The sequence below is a fragment of the Mirounga angustirostris genome, unplaced genomic scaffold (genome assembly GCF_029215605.1).
Source record: "Mirounga angustirostris isolate CCGP_5_RB_7025 unplaced genomic scaffold, mMirAng1.0.hap1 SCAF_6, whole genome shotgun sequence".
Taxonomy (NCBI): domain Eukaryota; kingdom Metazoa; phylum Chordata; class Mammalia; order Carnivora; family Phocidae; genus Mirounga; species Mirounga angustirostris.
In genome coordinates, this window is record NW_026991714.1 from 90,499,287 (window position 1) to 90,520,583 (window position 21,297).

The 21,297-nt window shown below is 41.7% G+C and overlaps 1 protein-coding gene across 2 annotated transcripts in view; it reads right to left on the bottom strand.

Annotated features, from left to right (window-relative positions):
- Positions 1-21,297, bottom strand: part of ANK3 (ankyrin 3) — a 329,559-nt gene that overhangs the window by 82,959 nt on the left and 225,303 nt on the right. The window contains exons 1-3 of one of the 2 annotated variants that reach the window (XM_045877891.3): positions 18,029-18,168; positions 16,629-16,752; positions 11,587-11,689 (exon numbers count right to left, since the gene is read on the bottom strand). In XM_045877891.3, coding sequence (XP_045733847.1) covers positions 11,587-11,689; positions 16,629-16,752; positions 18,029-18,044 — 243 coding nt within the window. In that variant the 5' untranslated portion in view covers positions 18,045-18,168. Of the gene's footprint in view, positions 1-11,586; positions 11,690-16,628; positions 16,753-18,028; positions 18,169-21,297 lie in introns of those variants that run through there. The other variant, XM_064594667.1, reaches the window with a different exon arrangement.

The following is a 21,297-nucleotide window of genomic DNA, read 5'->3' on the forward strand; positions in this document are numbered from 1 at the left end:
AAAAAAGATGAACTAGATTGGCTCTTAAGCTTGCCACAGCAAGGAGGGGTGTTCACAGGGTTTAATGGAATAAGTTGACAGCCTTAGATTTAAAAATCGCCTTTGCAACTTGTTAATGGAGAACATATCATTCCCACTCATGAGTTTTCCATTTTGGAAAGGCAACTCAGTTGTATAACTGCGAGCCTCTTCCTATCCCTTTATATTCACTCTGGCCCTGGAGATGTGGAATGACTTATTTGTCCCGTAGATCTGGGAAAGGGAGCTGGGAAGGCTGGCCGGTAGATCTGGGAAAGGGAGCTGGGAAGGCTTTGCTCAAACCCAACGTTCACTCTCTTGGGCTTGAGCTTGGTCCCAGAGAGCGAACATGCCCCTCTTGTCCCCGAAGCTTACTTCCTTGAAGGGTATGCCTGCCCCGGGGGTTGGTGATGTGGGCCACTGGGGAGGGGATGTGCCTATTTCAGGGGTTCAGTTAGCAGGCCTAGTTGGCTCAGACATTCAGCCAGCCCTCAACCTGGCCTCCATCAGGAATAAAGGCAATATTCTGTCTTTGACCTTTCCTTATCTTTCTTTATTGAAAGCCCTTTTGGAGATGCCCCAACATGGCTTCCGGCTTCATGATCCTAAGTGTGTTTCTTAGCTTTTTTCAGTCTTAGTTTCTTCATTTGCAAACTGAGGGCTGGTTGCTGTGGAGATTAAATAAAAATGTACATCAAAAATCCGGCACTGAGGCCAGTGTTGGTGTGGAGTCATATTAATGTTTCTTTCTATGTGTAGTCATTTCTGCTTTTCAAAGGACTTTCATTTATATTCGCTCATTTGCTAACATGTGATAATTTGGGGAAAGCACAGCAAAAACAAACTGTTCCAGTGCCAGCACAGGACCTTTACAGTTATGCACACAGCGGGCGGATGTCCAACCAGTGGTGCCCCTTCGGTTACAAAACCACATCTTGTAAATGTGCAGGACTCACTTATTGATTCAAAAATGCTTAAAATCCTATGCTAACAAGAGCAATACCAAAACTTCCTGTGTGTCAGCTGTGTCGAGCACTGTCCTAGACCTTTACAGTCATTTATTCTCTGAATCCTCAGCACCTAGTCCCACTAGGAGTCATAGTATACCCATTTCCCAGATGAGGAGACTGAAGTTCGGAGAGAAACTTCAAAAATTGGATGACACAAAATCAACACCCTGCACTGGGCAGCTCTCGTGGGACACTGTGTTAAGGAAAAATTCACTCTGACTTAATAAGACCTTTTACGCCCACATCAAAAATGATATGAAGAATAAGCACACCATTTTTCATCTTGGAAGTGATGTCAAGGACCCTGTTAAAATCAAAATGCACATTATTCAATAGAGTCCAAAGCCTGACTAATGATGATATCACTGTCTCCATGAGCTTAATACTTTCCAAAAATAGTTTCTCACTAGCCCTATTCATCAGAGGAAAGAGAAGAGCAAGTACACACTGGCTTTACAAGAGGACACACCCAAATGCCCAGGTCTGGAAATAAATGTCCAGGCACAGAAGAAAAGAGGCAGGGGGCCAGAAGGTGTATACACAAGGAAAAGAAAGAACAACCCAACTAACTTCAGTATTAGATACTTCTCCAGGCTGCCAACTGTCAAACCCCAGTACAGGATGACACCAGGGAAGGTCCTTCTCTGTCTGCTCTGCTGCCCCCGAGAGCCAGCGGAAGGCAGTCCTGTAGATTAGCTGGTGGCCTTGACGCGCTATGGTCAACAGCACCAGGTAGACCGCATACTATCAGATCACATACAAAACCCAGTGCATCTATCTAAAAAACTGTAAACATGGTTTACTTGAGAAACAGCTGGCTGATGGCACCAGACTAGGAGCCCATGAAAGGAAAGGCTTGCAAAGATAATGTTACCCCCTGGCCACAAACTGGACAGGACCAGGACAGGGGAACCCATGTGGTGTCAGTTCCCTTAGACCAAGAATACATGAGGTGGGTTTGACTTCGGCTATATCACTTCACTGCCCAGTGAGTGACAAGTCAAACCCCTCACTGAACCCCCATTTTTGCATGAGGGTAACTGGCAGATGAGATCACCTGTCCCAATTCACTGTGAGAATGGAATGACACAAGTATTGTGAAAGTGATTTGAAAATTCTAAGGAATAGTGCAGAGGACCATAGGGGAAGGGAGGGAAACCTGAACGGGAAGAAATCAGAGAGGGAGACAAACCATGAGAGACTCTGGACTCCAGGAAACAAACTGAGGGTTGCAGAAGGGAGGGGTGTGGGGGGACGGGGTAGCCGGGTGATGGCTTTAAGGAGGGCACATGTTGGGATGAGCACTGGGTGTAATACGCAACTAATGAATCGTTGAACACTACATCAAAAACTAATGACTAATATGTTGGCTAACTGAACGTAATAAAAAAAATAAAAGTGAAAATTCTAAATTGCTATGCAAACAGAAACACAGATTATAATAATCCTAAACTTCCTAGAGTTTTTATAAGTGGAGATAATTAATTTCTTAAATTGATAGAACATTACAGCCCTCTATAGAGCTTTTAGGAGAGCATGTGTCTTTTTTTTACAAATTTTTTTTTAAAGATTTTATTTATTTGACAGAGAGAGACACAGCGAAAGAGGGAACACAAGCAGGGGGAGTGGGAGAGGGAGAAGCAGGCTTCCCGCCAAGCAGGGAGCCCGATGTGGGGCTCGATCCCAGGACTCTGGGATCATGACCTGAGCTGAAGGCAGATGCTTAATGACTGAGCCACCCAGGCGCCCCAGGAGAGCATATGTCTTATCAGTCTGCAGGAAACAGCCTGCTGGATTCACAAACAATGGTGGGGTTTGGGCTGTGACAAATACTTGTATAAATACCAACTTTTCCCATGGTGAACATGCTTTGTCAGGTCTGCCACGCTTGGTGTATTAGAGCGGCAGCCTAGTGGTCAGCCACAGAATCAGTTAAGTAGCCACTGGACCTAAATTCTAGCCTCAGCTCTATCACCTAGTGTCACCTGAAGTGACACTGGGCAAGTGAAATACTCCTCTCAGCCCCAGCTTCTTTGTCTGTAAGTGGTAATGATAGTACCTAGTCCACAAGGAAGCTGAAAGCAGGAGTGAGATGATCCATTAATAAAATGCTGTGGCAGGTACTACAATAAGTATTCTAAGTATTGTGATCTACAGCAGACAATGAGTGAAATGGCAAACTGCTACGGGTCTGTTTGGACATCTAGCGCAACTAGTTGCAAATATTCTTTTAAGGAATGGATTCCATCTTAAAAGAAAAGTTTAATCCATACTCACTGACAATAGAACGGTGGTTACCAGAGGCTGGGGGGTGGAGGAAGAGGGGGCATATTGATTAAAGCGTACAAACTTGCAGTTATAAGATGAGTAAATTCTGGAAACCCAATGTATAGCATGGGGACTGTGGTCAATAATAATGTATTATATTGTTGAAATTTGCTAAGTGAGATCTCAACTGTTCTTACTATACACATAAAAATGGTAAGTACAGGAGGTGATGGATTTGTTAATTAGCTTGATTATGGAAATCATTTTACAATATATATACATATATCAAAACATCATGCAGTACATCTTAAAAAAAAAATGGATTCCACAAAAGAAAACCTGATTTAAGCAGAAAATAAAATAACAATTAAAGGCTTACTAAAGCAGGTCTTTTTTCCCCCAAGTATTTCTTTTCTTGAAGTCAACTATTATCACCCCTAACATTTATTTGAGTCTAAAATGCAAACCATAGAAGCTGAGTTCTTTGGGATTTCCAAATCTGATTGATTTCAAAATAATTTATTTACCAAATTCCACAAAAGAAGGTGAATCAAGGTCATCACGGAAGCTGTTAACACAACATCCAGCTCAAGACATCTAAACTGTTCTACCTTAAGTAAGTCACAACACCAACCTGTCACCCTTGAAAAAAAAATGCATGATCTTGCTGACCAATCTGTGAGAGGTGTTGAATGATCACCTGAGTAATGCTGGCAAAGCACTCCAAAGAGAAAAAGCAGCATATTAAATGTCACTAGTCAAAGGTGTTTATCTTCCAGGGGACTATCTCTAGCAAATCTTTAATCCCAGGCTGGCTACCTTCTACCACCAGGCACATTTCTGAGAGCCCCTTAGAATTACCTTCAACACAAGAACAGGAGGACTAATCTGCTGATGTGGGGAAAGGGGAGGTGCAGGAGGAAAATGGAGTGGGGGGCAGAGAAGGAAAAACTGAGCGTTAGCATAACCAGCCTTTGGGATTAGGCAATCTTCTTTTCTGTTGCTGAGATAAGTGGCAATTGCTTAGGTCTTAAAGTGACAGACGTGCAATTTCTCCTGAAGAACCCTCCAATTCACATTTGACTTGCTAACACATCAAGTGGTACATAGCACTTCATATGAGCTCATATATATATATGAGCACTTCCCACTCACATATATACGAGATCATGCTTAGCCTAAAAAAGACCAAGTCTAACCCGAAGGATCTGGAGTCCTGGGCTGTTAGATAAATGAGAGAGTTATGAAGTGGCACGTAGGACGGCTGCCTCCAGGTACGGGGAGGCTCGAATAAAGCCTCCAACAGAGGACAGAATGACCCCTCAGCTCCCATTCAAACAGCCAGAGCAACCGTCACATACTCCTTTAGTTCCACCTTCTCACCTGGTCAGTAGTAGAAGCCCTGCCACTCCTCCCCAGAGACATAAGCCACGTGGGCAAATCTGGTCTGAGAGAGGAAGACTGCAAAACCAAAGCAACCTCCTGAGCCTCCTAAGAGAGGGACAGGGCCTCGCAGCTGCCCCATTTCTCTTTTTTCGTGGAGGCACTGTCCCCACAGCAACGGAATTGAAAGGAAATGGAAGGCACTCACTGCTTAGTGAGCAATTAGCAAAGAATGCTTTTCTAAAAGTTTTTGCTTAGAACACCCAAATTTATAGCTGTTCTCTTAAACTATAGCTCATTTTCTTATTTTGTTAAGATTACATTCCTTTAGCTCTAGAGAGAAAGCATAAAATAGAATCTCACGATTGAATGGCACTTTAAGATGCTAGAAGACTTTCTATGTTGCCCTTGATATGTGGTTGTTCATGTCAGGTTTGACCACCACCAATATAAGCACATCAGTGAGGCCCCAAACCCCAATTAAACTGGCTTAAGACACTCCCTGACTCCCAGGGGTGGGAGGAGATTGAGATTAATTCACTGCTTTATAGAGCAAGAAAGTCTGGGAGGGACTAACTTTAGGCATGGCTGAATCCAGCCATGGCTCAAAAGATGACAGGAATTGCTTGTTTTCATGCTCCATCCTTAGCAGCTTTGGGTTGACACCATCTTTAGAACTTAGCAACCCCAAAAGGCTACAGAAAGTCTCAAATTTGAGCCTCATTAGACTGGCTTAGATTTTACATTTCAACCTAAAATAATCACTGTAATCCAGGAAAAGGAAAGCTCTGAATGGCCAAGTTTGGGGCCCGTCCTTGGAGGAGAGGCAGGGATTTCTGACGCTTCTAAATGACATTGAGAAACGGATGGGGATACAGGTTTGACCATCAGATCCTGTCTGCTACCGAAAAAAGTGGAAACCAACCCATGTCCCTAAGTGATTTCTGTTCTTCTCCTATTCTTGGATAACTACCAGAAATCATGCTGAATTAAATGTTTCTGCTTGCTGTGTACCATACATCCCATGTCTTACAAACACTTCTAGGATCATTCAAAGGAAGTGTAACTAATTGGTTAGCCTGCAAAACATTTTTAGACCACTATCATGCCTTCTACCTCATATCTACGTGAAGGTCAAGTATTTCCATTCCTTTAATGATGCCTTACATGCCATGACTTTTAGCATAATAATTTTCTCCATAATTTTTATAACGTTGCTGAATATAAGTTGTTGGTTCCTTTTAAATCACATTAAATAAGAAATTTATTATTAGAATTTGGCATAAGCATAATAGAGAACACGTGTCTAAATATAAACTTTCATGCTAAAAAACGGATAAAAATGGGGCACCTGGGTGGCTCAGTCGGTTAAGCATCTGCCTTCGGTTCAGGTCATGAATCCGGGGTCCTGGGATGGAGTCCCCCATTGGGCTCCCTGCTCAGCGGGGAGTCTGCTTCTCCCTCTCCCTCTGCCCCTCTCCCCTGCTCTCTCGCTAACTCTCAAATAAATAAAATCTTTTCAAAAATTTAAAAAGGATAAAGATGATGGTACCACATCCTTATTAAAAATACTAACAAGTGTGACATCTTAGAGAACAGAGTATAAAGTCTGAGGGCTCTCTGATGGCTCTTTTCACACACGAAGCAATGCAGATGGACAGCCTCTAAGGAAGCAGCCTGGAGCCACATGACCAGTGACTCGGCCATTTACCCCCTGCGTCCCCTGGGATGAGTTACTTAAGCTGACTGTGCCTCAGTTTCTTCACCTTTTTAATGGAGCCAAGAAACGATCTCAAAGGGTTTTTGTGAAATGTAAATGAGTTGATACCAGTAAAACACTTAAAACAGTGTCTTGCACACAGTAGGAGCTCATGAACTGTTTTCACCACTGTCACCATAAGCACCACCACACCTCCTGACACAGTGTCTCCTGAATGTTATTCCATTTAGATCATGAGGACTGGCTGGTGTGGATCATACACAGCAATTACATAAGCCATACCAAACAGCTGCTTTCAGTAATTATGTCAGAAGAAATGAAAGAACCAGTCTATTGTATTCATCCTAGACAACCCGGCTTCAGTTTGTAATCATCCCTTGTCTTTGTTACCTTCTCTTTGGAAAAGAATGTTTCCAAGCACAGATCTTGTTCCAAGACAGTCTGACATGCACAAATCAGAGCTTATAAAACAAATACATTAGATGTTGAATGATCAATATACAAAAAGATCCCAGCCAGAGTTGCTTTAAATCAATGGTTCCTATCCAGAGATGCATCCCAGAATCACCTGTGAAGCCTTAAGAAACGCACGTGCCCAGGAACCCAGCGAGGGAGATTCTGATTCTGTCAGCCTCTTATTTTCCAAAGAGCCGCTGGTGATTCCAATGTATGCCCCAATGACGAATTCTAGTAATCCTACTCCCAGGGTGGGACTCGAACTCATGACCCTGAGATCAAGAGTCACATGCGCTTCCAAATGAGCCAGCCAGACATCCCTTCTCCCAATTAAGAATTCTGACTAGGGGGACGCCTAGGTGGCTCAGTCAGTTAGGCGTCTGCCTTTGGCTCAGGTCATGATCCCAGAGTTCTGGAATCGAGTCTCACGTCAGTCTCCTTGCTCAGCGGGAAGCCTGCTTCTCCCTCTGCCTGCCGCTCCCCCTGCTTGTGCTCTCTCTCTCTCTGATAAATAAATAAATAAAATCTTTAAAAAAAAAAAGAATTCTGACTAGGAATCAGTGGTTTTCAGTTCCGGGTGTGTTAAAAAATTCTATGCCTAGACCATCCCAGCCGCTGAGCAATTTTTTTTAAAGTTTCTTTTCTAATTCCAGTTACTTAAAATACAGCCATATGAGTTTCAGGCGTATGTTATAATGATTCAATACTGCCATACATCACCCAGTGTTCATCACCTGACAGCGCACTCCTTAATCCCTACTTAACCCATCCCCCATCCACCTCCCCTCTGATAACCATCAGGTTGTTCTCTTTAGTTAAGAGTCTGTTTCTTGGTTTGTCTCTCTCTCTTCCTTTGTTTTGTTTCTTAAATTCCACATATGAGTGAAATCATATGGTGAGCAAAAGTGTTTTAAAAATTCTTTAAGATGATTCTCATGAGCAGTCAGAGCTGAGAGTCACTGCCTTAAATAATAAAACCTGACAAATGCAAGGCATGATTTATTTACATATATATTTTCAGAGGCATATCTACAGGTGACCCTTGATTACAAGGTACAGGGAAGGTAAAAGTATAGGGAGTTCATGGATAACCCAATCTCACAGTAATAAGAGTCCACTCTTGATTATCCAAGGGGGGATTAAGTGATTTACAGACTGCTCATGATTAAGGCTCAGCAGGCCATGATGATGGGCTCACTTCTCCCAACTCCATTCCCAGCTCTGGCCTCCATACCTTCCTTCAACAGCTTAGGTTCTTAGGAATATGGGAGCAGCAGGCCTGTGCTAATTATCCTGAGCCTCAACTGTACTTCAACTGCCGTTAATGTGCAAACTGATTAATCAGCAGCACGATAATAAAGAGGCAACTAACTATGCTTTGTACTGGTGAGGTCGCCTCTTGCTGAAAACGAGCTGCACGTGGAGAGTTCATTTTTATTCATTTTCCACCTTCATGTGTCAACACAACTTTAACTAGGCAATGATGGGGCAGTTTTAAATCTGACAGTAAGTCATGTATCATTGCCTTAAGAACTCTAAATATTTAAGGCTTCTTGCATGCTTTTAGACAAAATCAATACTGTGGAGGAACTCCGTTTTCAAGTTTATAGATACAGATTTAGAGGCATGATGGATATAAACTAATAATGTTTGCCACTTAATTCTAATATAAAGTCTGTGCTTTATATGAAGCATACTGAGAAGTAAATGCTTCTCATTAGTCTTGCAGAGTGTAACTAGTTCCTTCCCTCGTAAAGCCTCTCTTCTGAGGAATTAGTCTCTTCCCTCTTCTGTAATAAATGAGATACTAGAGACTAAAGAAGTCAACATACCTCTTTTGGAGTTTGTTTTCCCCTTTCTTCCAAGTTTTTATTTTGAAAGAGTTCAAACAATGATGTGGAAAAAACTGTATAAGAAATACCCATATACATTTCTCCTAGATTCAACATTAACATTTTGGGGTGCCTGGGTGGCTCAGTTGGTTGACCATCTGCCTTCAGCTCAGGTCATGATCCCGGGGTCCTGGGATCAAGTCCTGAATCAGGCTCCCTGCTCAGCAGGGAGTCTGCTTCCCCGCCTCTCCCTTTGCCCCTCCCCCATGCTTATGTGTGCTCTCTCTCTCTCTCACATAAATAAGTTCTTTTTAAAAAATTAACATTTTGCCATATTTATGCTCGCATGAGCTCTCTCTCCACACACACTTCTTTTGGCTGAACCATTTGAAAATAAAGAGCTGACTTAATGATTACTTCATTGCTGAAAAGTGCAGCATGCATACCCCCGGAATGGAGATATTTCCCTATATAGCTTTAATAACGTTGTCACTGTTAACAGAACTAACAATAATTTCCTAACAATATAGCCAGTACATTTTCTTTTTCTTTTTTTTTTTAAAGATTTTATTTATTTATTTGACAGAGAGAGAGAGAGCACAAGCAGGGGGAGTGGCAGGCAGAGGCAGAGGGAGAAGCAGGCTCCCCGCAGAGCAGGGGGAGCCCGATGTGGGACTCGATCCCAGGACCCTGGAATCATGACCTGAGCCGAAGGCAGTCGCTTAACCAACTGAGCCACCCAGGCGCCCTAGCCAGTACATTTTCAAGTGTCCTCAATTGTCCCTAAGATGTCTTTATGTTGTTCATACATTTTTTTCAAATCTCTGGTGAATTTATCATGAAGTTGTATGGCCATGAACAGTGTATGTGTTCATTAAACATGCTAGTTCCACAAGGAATACCTGGCAGACCATGGGATTCTCTGTGGTCACTGAAGAAAGCAACTTCCCACCTCTGCAGTTATCAACTTAAAGATTTATTTGTAAAGGTTTCGAGATGTCCTAAGCTCTTTTTTCCCCTGACTACACTACAGAGCTATTTGTGACAGCCACAGAGGTGTTTTTCAAATTCAAGCGGCCACAAACTCAATGAAAGAACATCAGTTTTACCTCTAAAGTTCTCCTTACCCTTTCTTTCTTTTCACAAATCCTTCATTCTGATTAAAGCTGCCCCTTCCCGCCCACCTGAGTAAGTGGGTCTCTGCAGCAGCTAACAGATAATGATGGTGTGAGAAGCCTCGGAAGCCTGTTTGCAGCCTTGTGGCATGGCAAACCCTTCTGTTTTAAGGTTGACAGGTAGAAATCGAAAGGTAGTATAACTATGGCTGTGGGAGTGGTAGTGATGGTGGCGGTGATGGTGAGCTTATGGTGCCGGTGGTGGTCCCAATTTCAGACCCTTGTCCCAAAGTAAATATATATTCAGAAATATAAACCATAATTAGGTTCAATCAAGCACTTGAGATCCCATTCTAGAACTAGGCACGTTTTGTATATGACCAAAGTGTTACTGATACCCAAGGAAGTGCCTATCACCTGCGATTTTGTAAGTTTTGTGGGGTTTCCTTAGGCCTGGAGAATAAGGCATGTCTACACTTGTGTCATCCATATATCGAATAACACCTCCTTTTAATTGGGAACGTGAGGAGATCAGGATTACCCGACCAGGATAATGACCACAGCCAACCAAGAGACAGCTCCTCAGAACATCTCAACCAATACCTGGGCAACACCTTATACCCAAGAGCTTAGCTTCATTAGTGGAGACAAGTGCTTTCTCTTGTGCCAACACCCACTTAACCCTGACATGCTATCATGCCTGTAATTATTCTACAAAGGGTGCTTATGTCTGACCAAACACTTGAACAGCCACTGTATTCACCTCTGTAAAATCTGCTTGTGAAGAATGTTCTAGAGAGTGTAGAGTAATAAAATATTTATTGTAGGTTCTTGTGAAGTACAATGTACATCTGTATGTCTGGAAGTCAGCATCTCTAAACACAGAGGAGTCCCAAAAATCTGACTACCGGTTGCTTATTAAACCTCTAACTTGGTGATACTGTTCCTATCACTTACTCATCTGCTCTAATTTACCTTCATTGTTCACTGAATAAGTCTAGCATAATTTCACCCACTATTGACATTGGTTAAATATGATAAGCCACCTTCGAAATTAGTTTTATGGCCCAAAGAGTTTCATCCATCATTAGCTCATGACTGTGCGCATTTAAAACCAGGTACTGTGTGTGTCTAGAAGAATGAACCACCCTGAGCCCACATGCAGCAGGACTATGTTGCTGGAACTTCTTGCATTAAACCAGTATCTTTTCAACCACAATTACTGAAAAGAAGAAATGGCATGAACACCAGCAGAGATTCTGGTAGAAAACAAAATACTATCACGTCTTGAGAAGGCCCATCACAGGTAGCTTTGATGCTAAGGGATCAAAAACCTGACCAATATCATCTTTAACTACATGCTAAAACAATTCTAGCAAATTCCAACATGCACCCAGTATGTTCAGGAAAATCAAACACTCATGTGGATGATGTCAGCAATGTTAGCTACCAATTATTATTAATTCTTTTAAAAAACTGAAATAGATTTGACCTTGAAGTGAGAAAGTGACCCATGTCTTTGCTAGGACTTTGAGTTCCTCTCTGTGGGCCATTAGGGATTCACCTGCAGACAAGCAGGCTATTTCTGTATATGGCACAATTGATTTTTTTTCTTTTTTTTTTTTAACCAGTGATTTTTTCCTGTGTCCATGGCAGTACAGGAAGATTTATGAATGCAAAATCAAACATGTAGAAATACCGTTTTTATCACGGGACAAAGAGCTCGATTCAATCATAGCAACGGAAATTCAACAATCCAAGAATATTTGAAGGAGAACACATACCTGCTCTTTGGATGGTACGAGGAGTTCTTCAATCATCATGCTGTCCCGTGCGTAGGAGCTTCTGTTCAAGGTGTACGACCTATCCGAACTGAAGGAGCGGAGGCTGTTGTATTTACAGTTAACCATTCAAGAGTGGTGGATGATGATGAGATGAATAAAATAAAATTAATGCATGCAACTTTGAAAACAGGCAAGATGGCTAAAAATATCAACAGAAGTCGTTCTCGAAAAGACATCATCAAAAATAAAATCCTTTATATTTGAGGAAATCTCTTCAGCTTGGACAATCTCATGATCAGATTTTGTTTAAAATTAGGCCAAATGGTGTTAAATCTGTGAGAATATGAAATGCATGAAAACTTTGGATGTTTCAACATCACAGCTGAACCAACATGGCAATTGAGAAGAACCAGATGACTCTCTATAATCTGATAATTGGAGAGAGTTTTCTATGGTAAGACCGTATGTTAGAGTCTCCTTTATTTCTGGTCCATATCTGTTCACCTTGCACTATTGAATGGAATTCTGACTGCTGCAAATGGGTGTGTTCATAAGTCTCTGGAAACCAGATATGGGTTTAACCTAGTAAGAGCTCGGGTTTACAGCTGGACTCATGGAAAACGTAGAAAAGGTCTTATGACAAACAGACCTTGCGTGATCTTTGCCATCTTTCTGGCCTTGAAAAATTCAAATTTCACACCTGGTTACTTTGTCTTTCCTTGCTCTCCTCCTTCCTTCCTTGTGCCTTATATTGTTCTCCTCTCTAGCCTCTCTTAAATCCTCTACACAGCCCCTGAGTGCAAGACCCCTGATGTCCTGAAATGCCTCTCACACACTGACCTCGAAACTAAAAACCAACAGAGAGTTGGGGGGAGGGAGTGGCAGGGCAGGAGAAGTGGGCAAAGATGCTCAAAAGATATGAACTTCCAGTTATAAAATAAGTAAGTCCTGAGAATGCAGTATACATCACAGCGACTTAGCTAATAATATTGTACTGAGTATTTAAACGCTGCTTAAGAGAGTAGATGTTAAAAGTTCTCATCACAAGAAAAAAAATATTTGTAACTATGTGTGGTGATGGATGTTAATGTGACTTATTGTGGCGATCATTATTTTGTACACCTAAAACTAACATGTTATATGTTAATTACATCTCGACTTAAAAAACAATAGAGTAAGGGATGTTGGGAAGCCTGCACATATGCATACTGGGATTGCAGCTAATCCAAGCCTTGGCAGAACGCCTTGGGATTAATCCTCCAGAAACAGAGGACAAACTTGTGAGGAGCTGCTCTGAGGTCATGTCTGTCTTGCCTCCCTATCCCACCCATCGTGATAGGCTGTCATAAGGTAACTTTGCATTGCTCTTGTTTTGAAGGAGGTCTGACACTTCCTGCCCTGCCCTCCCTGGAACAGAGCTGCAGAACAAGAAACCTCTTAGCGGCAGTCCCAGCAATGCAGTATCCCACAACTACCGTGGTAGGTAGACAGCCCCTTTTGTTTCGGTGGCGTCCTTACTCATATGGAGGACAAGGACAGTGGGAAGTTGCCACCCGTCACTGCCCATGTAAACAATAAACTGTCTGGATCTAAATGTGGCTGCTTGAATCTTTACCAATAGAATCAGGCCTTGGCCTTGCCTTGTGAGTGTGTGACAGGGAAAACAGCAAAAAGGTATATAAGAAATGGTTTCTTGCTTTGCACAAAATGACTTCTTTTCTCCACTGCTCACTATACTAAAGATTACCCAAGGTGGGTATTTTTATAACAAGATACAGAGGCCCCTGAATTACAGGAATCATTCTAAGGGTCTACACAAATGAATAGATGCGTTCTTCTAGGATTAGAGCCTTGCCTTCCACCAGAATCTTGGGGGGATCTTCAACTTCAAAATAACCATCGTTCTCTAGTGTATTCAGCAAATATGTACGGACTCTTATGAGTAAGGCACAAATGTTAGAGACTGGATAGAGAAGCAAAAACAAAACCAGAAAGAACTAAGCCTTATTTCTGCACAGAGGAGTTACCTAGTAAGCCACGTGCCTGGCCATGTGCATGGGTGGGCCTTCTGGACCCAGTCACAGGACACATAACTCTTCATTTTTTTTTCCTGCTTCAGTGGCAAACATTTTTTTTTTTTTCTGTTACTCCTGTTTCTAGCCCCTTACCTTCTCTCAAATACAATCTAACTCCCCTAAAAGCAGATATTGTCTTTCTACTCTCTAACTCAACACTGTCCAATAGAGCCTTCTGCAATGATGGGCATGTCTTAATCTGCACTGTCCAAAACAGTGGCCACTGGCCACATGTGGCCGCTGAACACCTGAGGCGTGGCTAGTGTGACTGAAGAATTGAAATGAATTTTATTTAATTTTTACTAATTTTAATTTAAACAGTCTTTTGTGGCTAGGGGCTACATCATCAGTGTAACTTCTAGCACTCATAGCAAGGTTCCATTTGCCCCAGTGATGTGGTGTGGGAGGCACTGGGAAGCCCCACTCTGCACTGCACATTCATTTTTAGAAATTCTGGTTTCCAATGCATATGCTAACATTGGTGGAACCACGTTACAGGATATGTGAACAAACACTTAAATGTTTAAAAAAATTATTACCTATTCATTTTAACTTCAGTTTTTAAATCTATCTAAGATTTGTTAATATTTTAAAAATATCCTGTTTCTTTTAACATCTGTATGAGTACCAACTGAAGAACAGAGCCTAGAAACTGGGTGCTGTCAATGGAAAAGCCTAAAGATGTCTTCGTTTTATACAATGTCTAAGTTCCTGCTCCTCACTGTTCCCAACCAAGTTACATTAGACAGATGGAGCTCATTATGTCCATCAAGCTTAGCTCTGAATCCTTAATACATCAGAGCCATTTCAGCTACTAAAACTAGATATTATTTGCATGGGATCTGGAAAGCATTAAATTGTTTTTAACTAAGGTCAACTATATTATTTGTAGCCATCGGTACACCCTAAGTGTTAAATACAGGAAGTGTTAGAAAAACACATGCCTCAGAAGTCTAAAATTATACTAATGTACCTAGCACAAAGTCAAATAAAACGGCCACCAGCAAACAGACTGCTTTTCAAATCAAGACTTTTTCTTCAAACCCAATGAAAGTTCTCCAGTTACATCATGCACTATACAAACTTTGTTAAAGGAAAGAAATTCCTTAAGTGTTCAATTTTGCATTAGTCACATCTCTTGTCATACATTTAGTTACTTCCTAAGTTTCTCAGAATTACAAAAGTGATTTTCTAATGTTGAGCAGGAAAAAAAAAGAAAAGCACATTGCAGCACAGCACAGCACAATGCTGAAGAAAATAAAAATGAGAATATGAATCAGGGAAGGGCAGAAAACACCGTAAAAGGGACATATCTTCTTACCTGATCTTGGGACTAATTTAAAGTATTTTTAGAAAAACACAGGAGAAGTGGAAAGCAAAAAAATCAGACAGGGAAAAAAGAAAAAAAATGTTATGGTTGAATGAGTTACACATTGAATGTATTCCTTTTAAATGTTACACTCAGAATATTATATTTGGTGATACTCTAACAATACTTTAAAAAATATATCGGCTTTATAGATTTTATTTGCAGATTTGCCTCTGAGCATAACATGAGTTGCCAATGTAAAAAAAAAATGAGTTACACATAATAGCAACAAATCATAACGGTGCAATCAAGACCAGGAATGTGGAAGCCTTAGAACTGTCTTGAGAAAAACTATAAGAGACAATATGCTGGTTTCATCTCTCACTGGATGTCAGCTTCTACAATTTTCTATATACAAATGATTGATTCACAAAATGTAGCTTTTACATATTATCTGAGGAAGTGAATCAGCTAGTTAATGGATTGCAAAAGCTATTAAGCCTCCAAATAGAATTTTCTCTTGAGATCCTTTGAGATTCTGCCTATTTTCAGTTGTAGCTTGTGGCTCTGTGCGCTTACCTGAAACATTATGTATTTTTAAAAAGTTATTTTCCCCTTCCTATTAATGATACCTGCTACAATAAGCTTTTAAGGACTTTTATAAATACACTTATCAAGCAAAAATTCTATGGAGTTACATGACGTTCCAAATTCCACTAATAAAAAAACTGGAAGAAAAATCTATTCAGTATCTAAACTGGCCACATCAACAACACTGAGAATAAACTCCCAGGCTTTACTTTCTGGGAAGTGCCATTTACTATTAGACAATGAAACTTTTTACAACAGATCCTTAAACTATAGGAAAATGTCCTCAGGGCTCTGGCTTAGAAAGCTTAATTATTAGCTTTAAAATAACTTAACTGTCAGCAAACATGCTGTTAAACCAACCAGGGAAAAGAAGTCCCCAAATTCTGGACAAGGTCCTGTTTCTTTCAGCCAGCGTCAGGTAAGTATGAGCCAAGGTTTTTCACATGCAAAAGTTTTACACTTCAGTTTTAAGGACTGAATTTGCTACCATTCCTGTCTGTGACTTTGGGTAAGTCTGGTGGCACTCCTGACGCATCCCTTGTAAACAAGGTAATGGCATAGTTTTAGAAGAGATACCCAAACACTTGGCAGACAATCCTAATAAACTATATGTAATTTTTTTTTCAAAAATGCTCTCTTTTAAGTCTCAATCATGAATGATGCTTTCAGTGAAGAAGAGAAAAGAGTGAGCAATCCATACAACTGTATCGCACTTACTGGAAAATAAGATTTTTCATTCACTATGGAACACAATTTAATTTTGAAACACGGAGACCACACTGGCCCTCCCAGTTCTGTCAGTGAGCTCTTCTACTATCATGCCTGAAACATGACTGCAAGGGGGGAACAAACCAACACTCGACATGTTAATCACGGAAAATCAAGGACCGAAAAACCACGAAAGAAAACGGCAGGGCATGTACACCGGCGGTGAGAACATTCTACCAAATTCACACCCTCATCCAAAGAGCACATCGCAGGATAATGTGAAACGTGAAAATGACTTTGGTTGATGACAAATCATGGTTGTATTAAATTAACTGTGAAAACCAGCAACGATAAAATACCTGGCGGAACGGGCCCCGAGACTGAAGCCCATGTAGCCCTCGGCGGGGAGAGAGTCGTCACCCAGCTCCTTAAGGTCCTGCGGCCCAAGATACTTGTCCGTGTCCCCTGTCATGGCGTCCTCACCTGCCAATGCACAAAGCAAGCCAGAATCAGAAGCTTCCCTTTCTTGAAAATGCGTCTATTGTGGAGAAAACCACTCCTTTGGTCATCAGCAAATCATCCATGTTCTCATTCACTTTCCCTTACCCCCAGATAATATGTGTTACGTTTAGAAGGAAAAAGGAGAGGGGAGGTTAGTTCATAATTTCAAGAGTGAATGTAAGTAGCGAAAGGGCTCCTGGGATTCAGTACCAATTTTAAAATATTTCCCCGATCTCATCCCCCCCCCTCAAGCCCTGGCTGACTAGAAAGGTGGATCTTTTTTGTCAGTTAGCTTTCCACGCCTCACCACAAGGAGGGCAACTTGTCCGAATGGACGTGGATTGCAAACTAAAAGCCACCTTGCCATTACTACTCTGGAAATTAGACATGGGAAAGGAGTGGACTTTTTTTTTAAATGTCTTCTCACACACAAGATTTCAGTTTGGGGCTTATGTAAGAAACTAGCAAGTCATTTAACCGGAACTCTCACTGCTTCGCTGGAGAACGTTGAAACACATCAATTTCGAACTGTTTCTACACCTGTCACATGAACAGCTCGGTCCAGCTGCCCCAGGGCTGGAAGGTGACTTGGAAAGGAGCTCTACCTTCTGTAGAGTCCAAAGGCAGAGACCAGCACTTTGAAAGAAGAACTATATAAATTGCTCTCTGCCCATCAATACAAAGAGTTAATTCCGTAAAACTTTTACTAGCTACATAGGCATAACATGACCTCACGGAAAAACCACATTCCAGGAGTGACAGAGCAGGTTTTTCAAATGCCTTTTGCCCTCTGGGACGGTTCCCATCCTTTTGAAAATGCAGCACAGTCGGTGGAAAAGTTAGTTCTGCAAAGCAGGCAAACCTAATCCCCTTTTTATGACTCTCCTTCCCTTTCTGGACACAAGTTTGGCTGGCCGAGAGAGATTTCAAAAGCGTGGATGTTATGTTTTCTCAAAGGTAAGTGATTCATCTGTCCCAGCTATATTTTCCAATTCCTTCATTCAGTACCGTTTATAATTTCCATTCATTTAAACCCAGGAAACCACAAGAGCTTAGCTTTTAAACTACCAATCAAGTCTAAAAATACACTGTCAACTACTGTTTTTGCAAATATAAAAAATAAACAGATCTGCTTTCTACTACTACCCAGTACCGAGAGATTATTTTAAGTAACTATTCACAGCTGGGCTATTTGCACATTCACTGCATCTGAAACAAACACAGCACACACCAAGTACGACTTAAAGAAAGCGCTTACTCTGTGGTAAAGCCATTTCCACCAGGCGGGGCTGATCAAATGTTTCCCTGATGTTTCCAGGAATTCCTTAAGCAGTGATTTAGAATGTACCTCGGAATCAGCCCAAACAAACCGACCCCTGGGTTGTATTCGCCGACTTCACCACCGCCGCTGGGTTCTGCTCAGCATCTTCGTGTCCTCACAGGCAGTTGAAGAAGTACACATCGTTTTCTAACTCATCAGAGTTCAGAGATTTTCGATATTTCAAACCAGAAAAAAATAAAATAAAAAAGAGCCAAACCTGGCTACCCTTAATTGAGAAGACCCTTTTGATCACTCTGCAGACATCCTTTTAAAGCTCCTTCTGATTGGACCAAAAACTCCGCTGGCAAGCCTCTAGCAGGACCGAATGGTGACATAAATGCAAGCCCTTGAGTTATTTGTATGTAAATATGAGGACTGCTCCAGTGTAGACTTTCGGTAATTTGATACCAATGGCCGGTGCCTAACTGGGTAACCGCGGCAGCCTTAAATCTAGGGAGAGCCAGCGAGCGGGGTGCTGCGTTTAATTACGAGGTGACTCTTCTCCAACATGAATGAAGAAACGGCCAACCCAGGTAGAGGAAAAACAGAAGAAAACAAAGAAGTGGCCCAGGAGGGGAGTGGCCCGGAGCTCCAGGCAAACTTTCAACTTTGTTCTCGGCTGCGAACACCAGGAGCCCTGGTTATTTATGGTCCCTGTCAGGTGGAAGGAGGGGGAAAAAAGAGCAGGAGGGAGGGCCTGCCCTTGAGCCGAGGTGCTGAAACTGGCGGGCCGAAAGGAGTCTCGGTGGTTCCCGAATCTCTCCGAGCAGCACTGGAGGATACACGAATCCCCACTGCTTTTTATCAAGAGTTGGAAGAAAGGAGCAGAAGTGAGACGAGCTGGAAAAAGCAAGTGGATGTCTGCTTCACTTTGGGCATAAGTTCTTTCGGCTCTTTAACACCCTCAAAGGAACTCCCTGGTGCTCCCTCCTTGAGAGGGCTCGGTGGGGAGCGCTCCAAGCAGGGGCCAAGAGGTCTTTGCTGCAGAGGGCAGGACGCAGCCCAGAGGAGGCGCTTCGGTCACTTTGCTGTTACACTGTTTCCCTCTCTCTGGGACTCCTGGCCTCCCTTTTGAGCTGCTCCACCCTGTTTGTGTTGGCAGTGGAGGAAAAAACTAGCAGGACTTCTGCATCCTCCATCTGGGTACGCTTGAGAGGCGATTTCAATGGCTTTTTTTCTCAGACTAGCTGGAAAGTTAGGCTAGACACTAAGTAAAGGGCTTTGAACAGTCTTGCTGAAACAAGTGGTTTACAGCACTTTTCCATGAGTTTGTCTATCTGCTGGATTGTTCTCTAAAGATACAGAAATTTCAATCTGTAGAACCGAGGAAGTGGGGAACACATTTGTTTTTCCTGGATAAATGCAGAGCTCAATGAATGCATGACCCATCTAATAGTAAGATGACAGGAGACCCGGGGCTTTAATTTGAGCAGCCTGACTGTAATCAACATGGTAAATTTGCAGGAATAGAAGGGAAGCCATTTATAATGGCTTGAATTATGTATTGAAAAATATTCCCAAGCAAAAAAAAATATGTATTGAAAATGTACTGAAAAATATTCCCAAGCAAAAGAAGAAATTTCCAACTTTGCAAAGAATGGAAGGGGAAGTCATGGTTAAGATGGAAAAATGACTAAACATTAATCTGTTTTCCATATCTGCACTTAAGATCTAAACTGCTTAGCAAAGCCTCATTCAGTGACTGCCGCTCAGTCAAGCTTCCTAACAAGGACTGCAATGAAAAGGTTCCTTCCTCTTGACTTCTCGGCAGGCCTTCCCTGGCCAGTCCAGCACACCTGTTGCCCGTCTGTTATACAGAATTATTTCAGTCCCTAGAATTCCGAAACTCTTTAGACTTTGAACCATTACATAGCGTGCACTCTTGATGGAATCTTTATCCCTCTTCTTCACCTGAGTAATCTCTTCAATCTTTGACTCTAAAATTCCTCCTGTCCTGGACTCACCATCTTAAGTTAGTGCACTGTTCTTTGTGTGGGCTTCCCTTATCAGAGAGTATTGCCAGGGAAAACGTCTGTTTAGTCTCTCCCACTGGAGGGTAAGATCCATGCTAGATTAGGAACCAAATTCTTCCTGAACCTGGCATATTGCAACAGCCCCATAAATATTTTTGGATTTCATCATGGCTTTTATTAAAGAGCATAGTCAAAACAAAACAAAACAAAACAAAACAAAAATCAAAGAAAACCAGACTCTTAAATACAGAGAACAAACTGGTGGTTGCAGAGGGGAGGTGGGTGGGGGGATGGGTGAGAAAAAAAATAAAGAGGCTGGTGGTTGTGATTTTCTGCTCATCTACAGGCCACAGCAACTTAGCACTCTCTGGCATGCCAAGTTTGATGACTGGTATACAGTAAACTGTTAATAAAGTTAAGTTTCTATTCTTCTTTACCCATCCTTCTTAGACTTCCAAAATGGTCACTATGAAACCAAAAGATGCCCAGAGTTGAAATGGGGGTGAGAGCTATCAATATATTTGGCCAAAGATTCATTAAAATAGCCTTATGACATGGTGAAAACATTTCTTACAAGGGGTTTCAGAAAGTAGGAACCCGGGCGATGGTATTACTTTAAGGCAGTCTTGCATAGTCGGTGCTCTGGATTCAAATCCTGGCTTCATCATTTGCTAATTAGGTGACCTTTAGAACACTGTTTACTTTGAGTCAGTTTCCACCCCTACGAACCTGGGATAATAACTCTGCCTCTAATCTTAGCCCTCTTGAGGGAATTCAATGAAATAATGCACAGAATAAGGGCTTCATCAGCACAGTTAGTGTTATTCTGTAACACCGTCTCTGCTCTCCACTGCCTAACGCAAGGCCTGGCTCCTAGGTACTCAATAAGTATTTGTTGATTGACGGATTGAATGAATAATAATAGACCACACTCACTCTCCTTTCAATAAACAAAATATTCTATAATTTTGTACAGTACAACACAAATCTAATAAAAAATTAGAAAGGAATGACATGAATTGTGTTGAACGGCTTGGCTTGTTAATGGCCTCTAATTCATTCTACAACCCAAAAATATTTTGATTAGTGATAGCTTCGGACCAACAGGCCTGAACATAGATAAGCCAACAAAGATAATGGACAACTCTGATAGAATATCAGATATATTTAGTTGAAATAAATATATATTAGCAAGAATCACACATTTTCACTTACTAAGAAGCACTTGTGTGG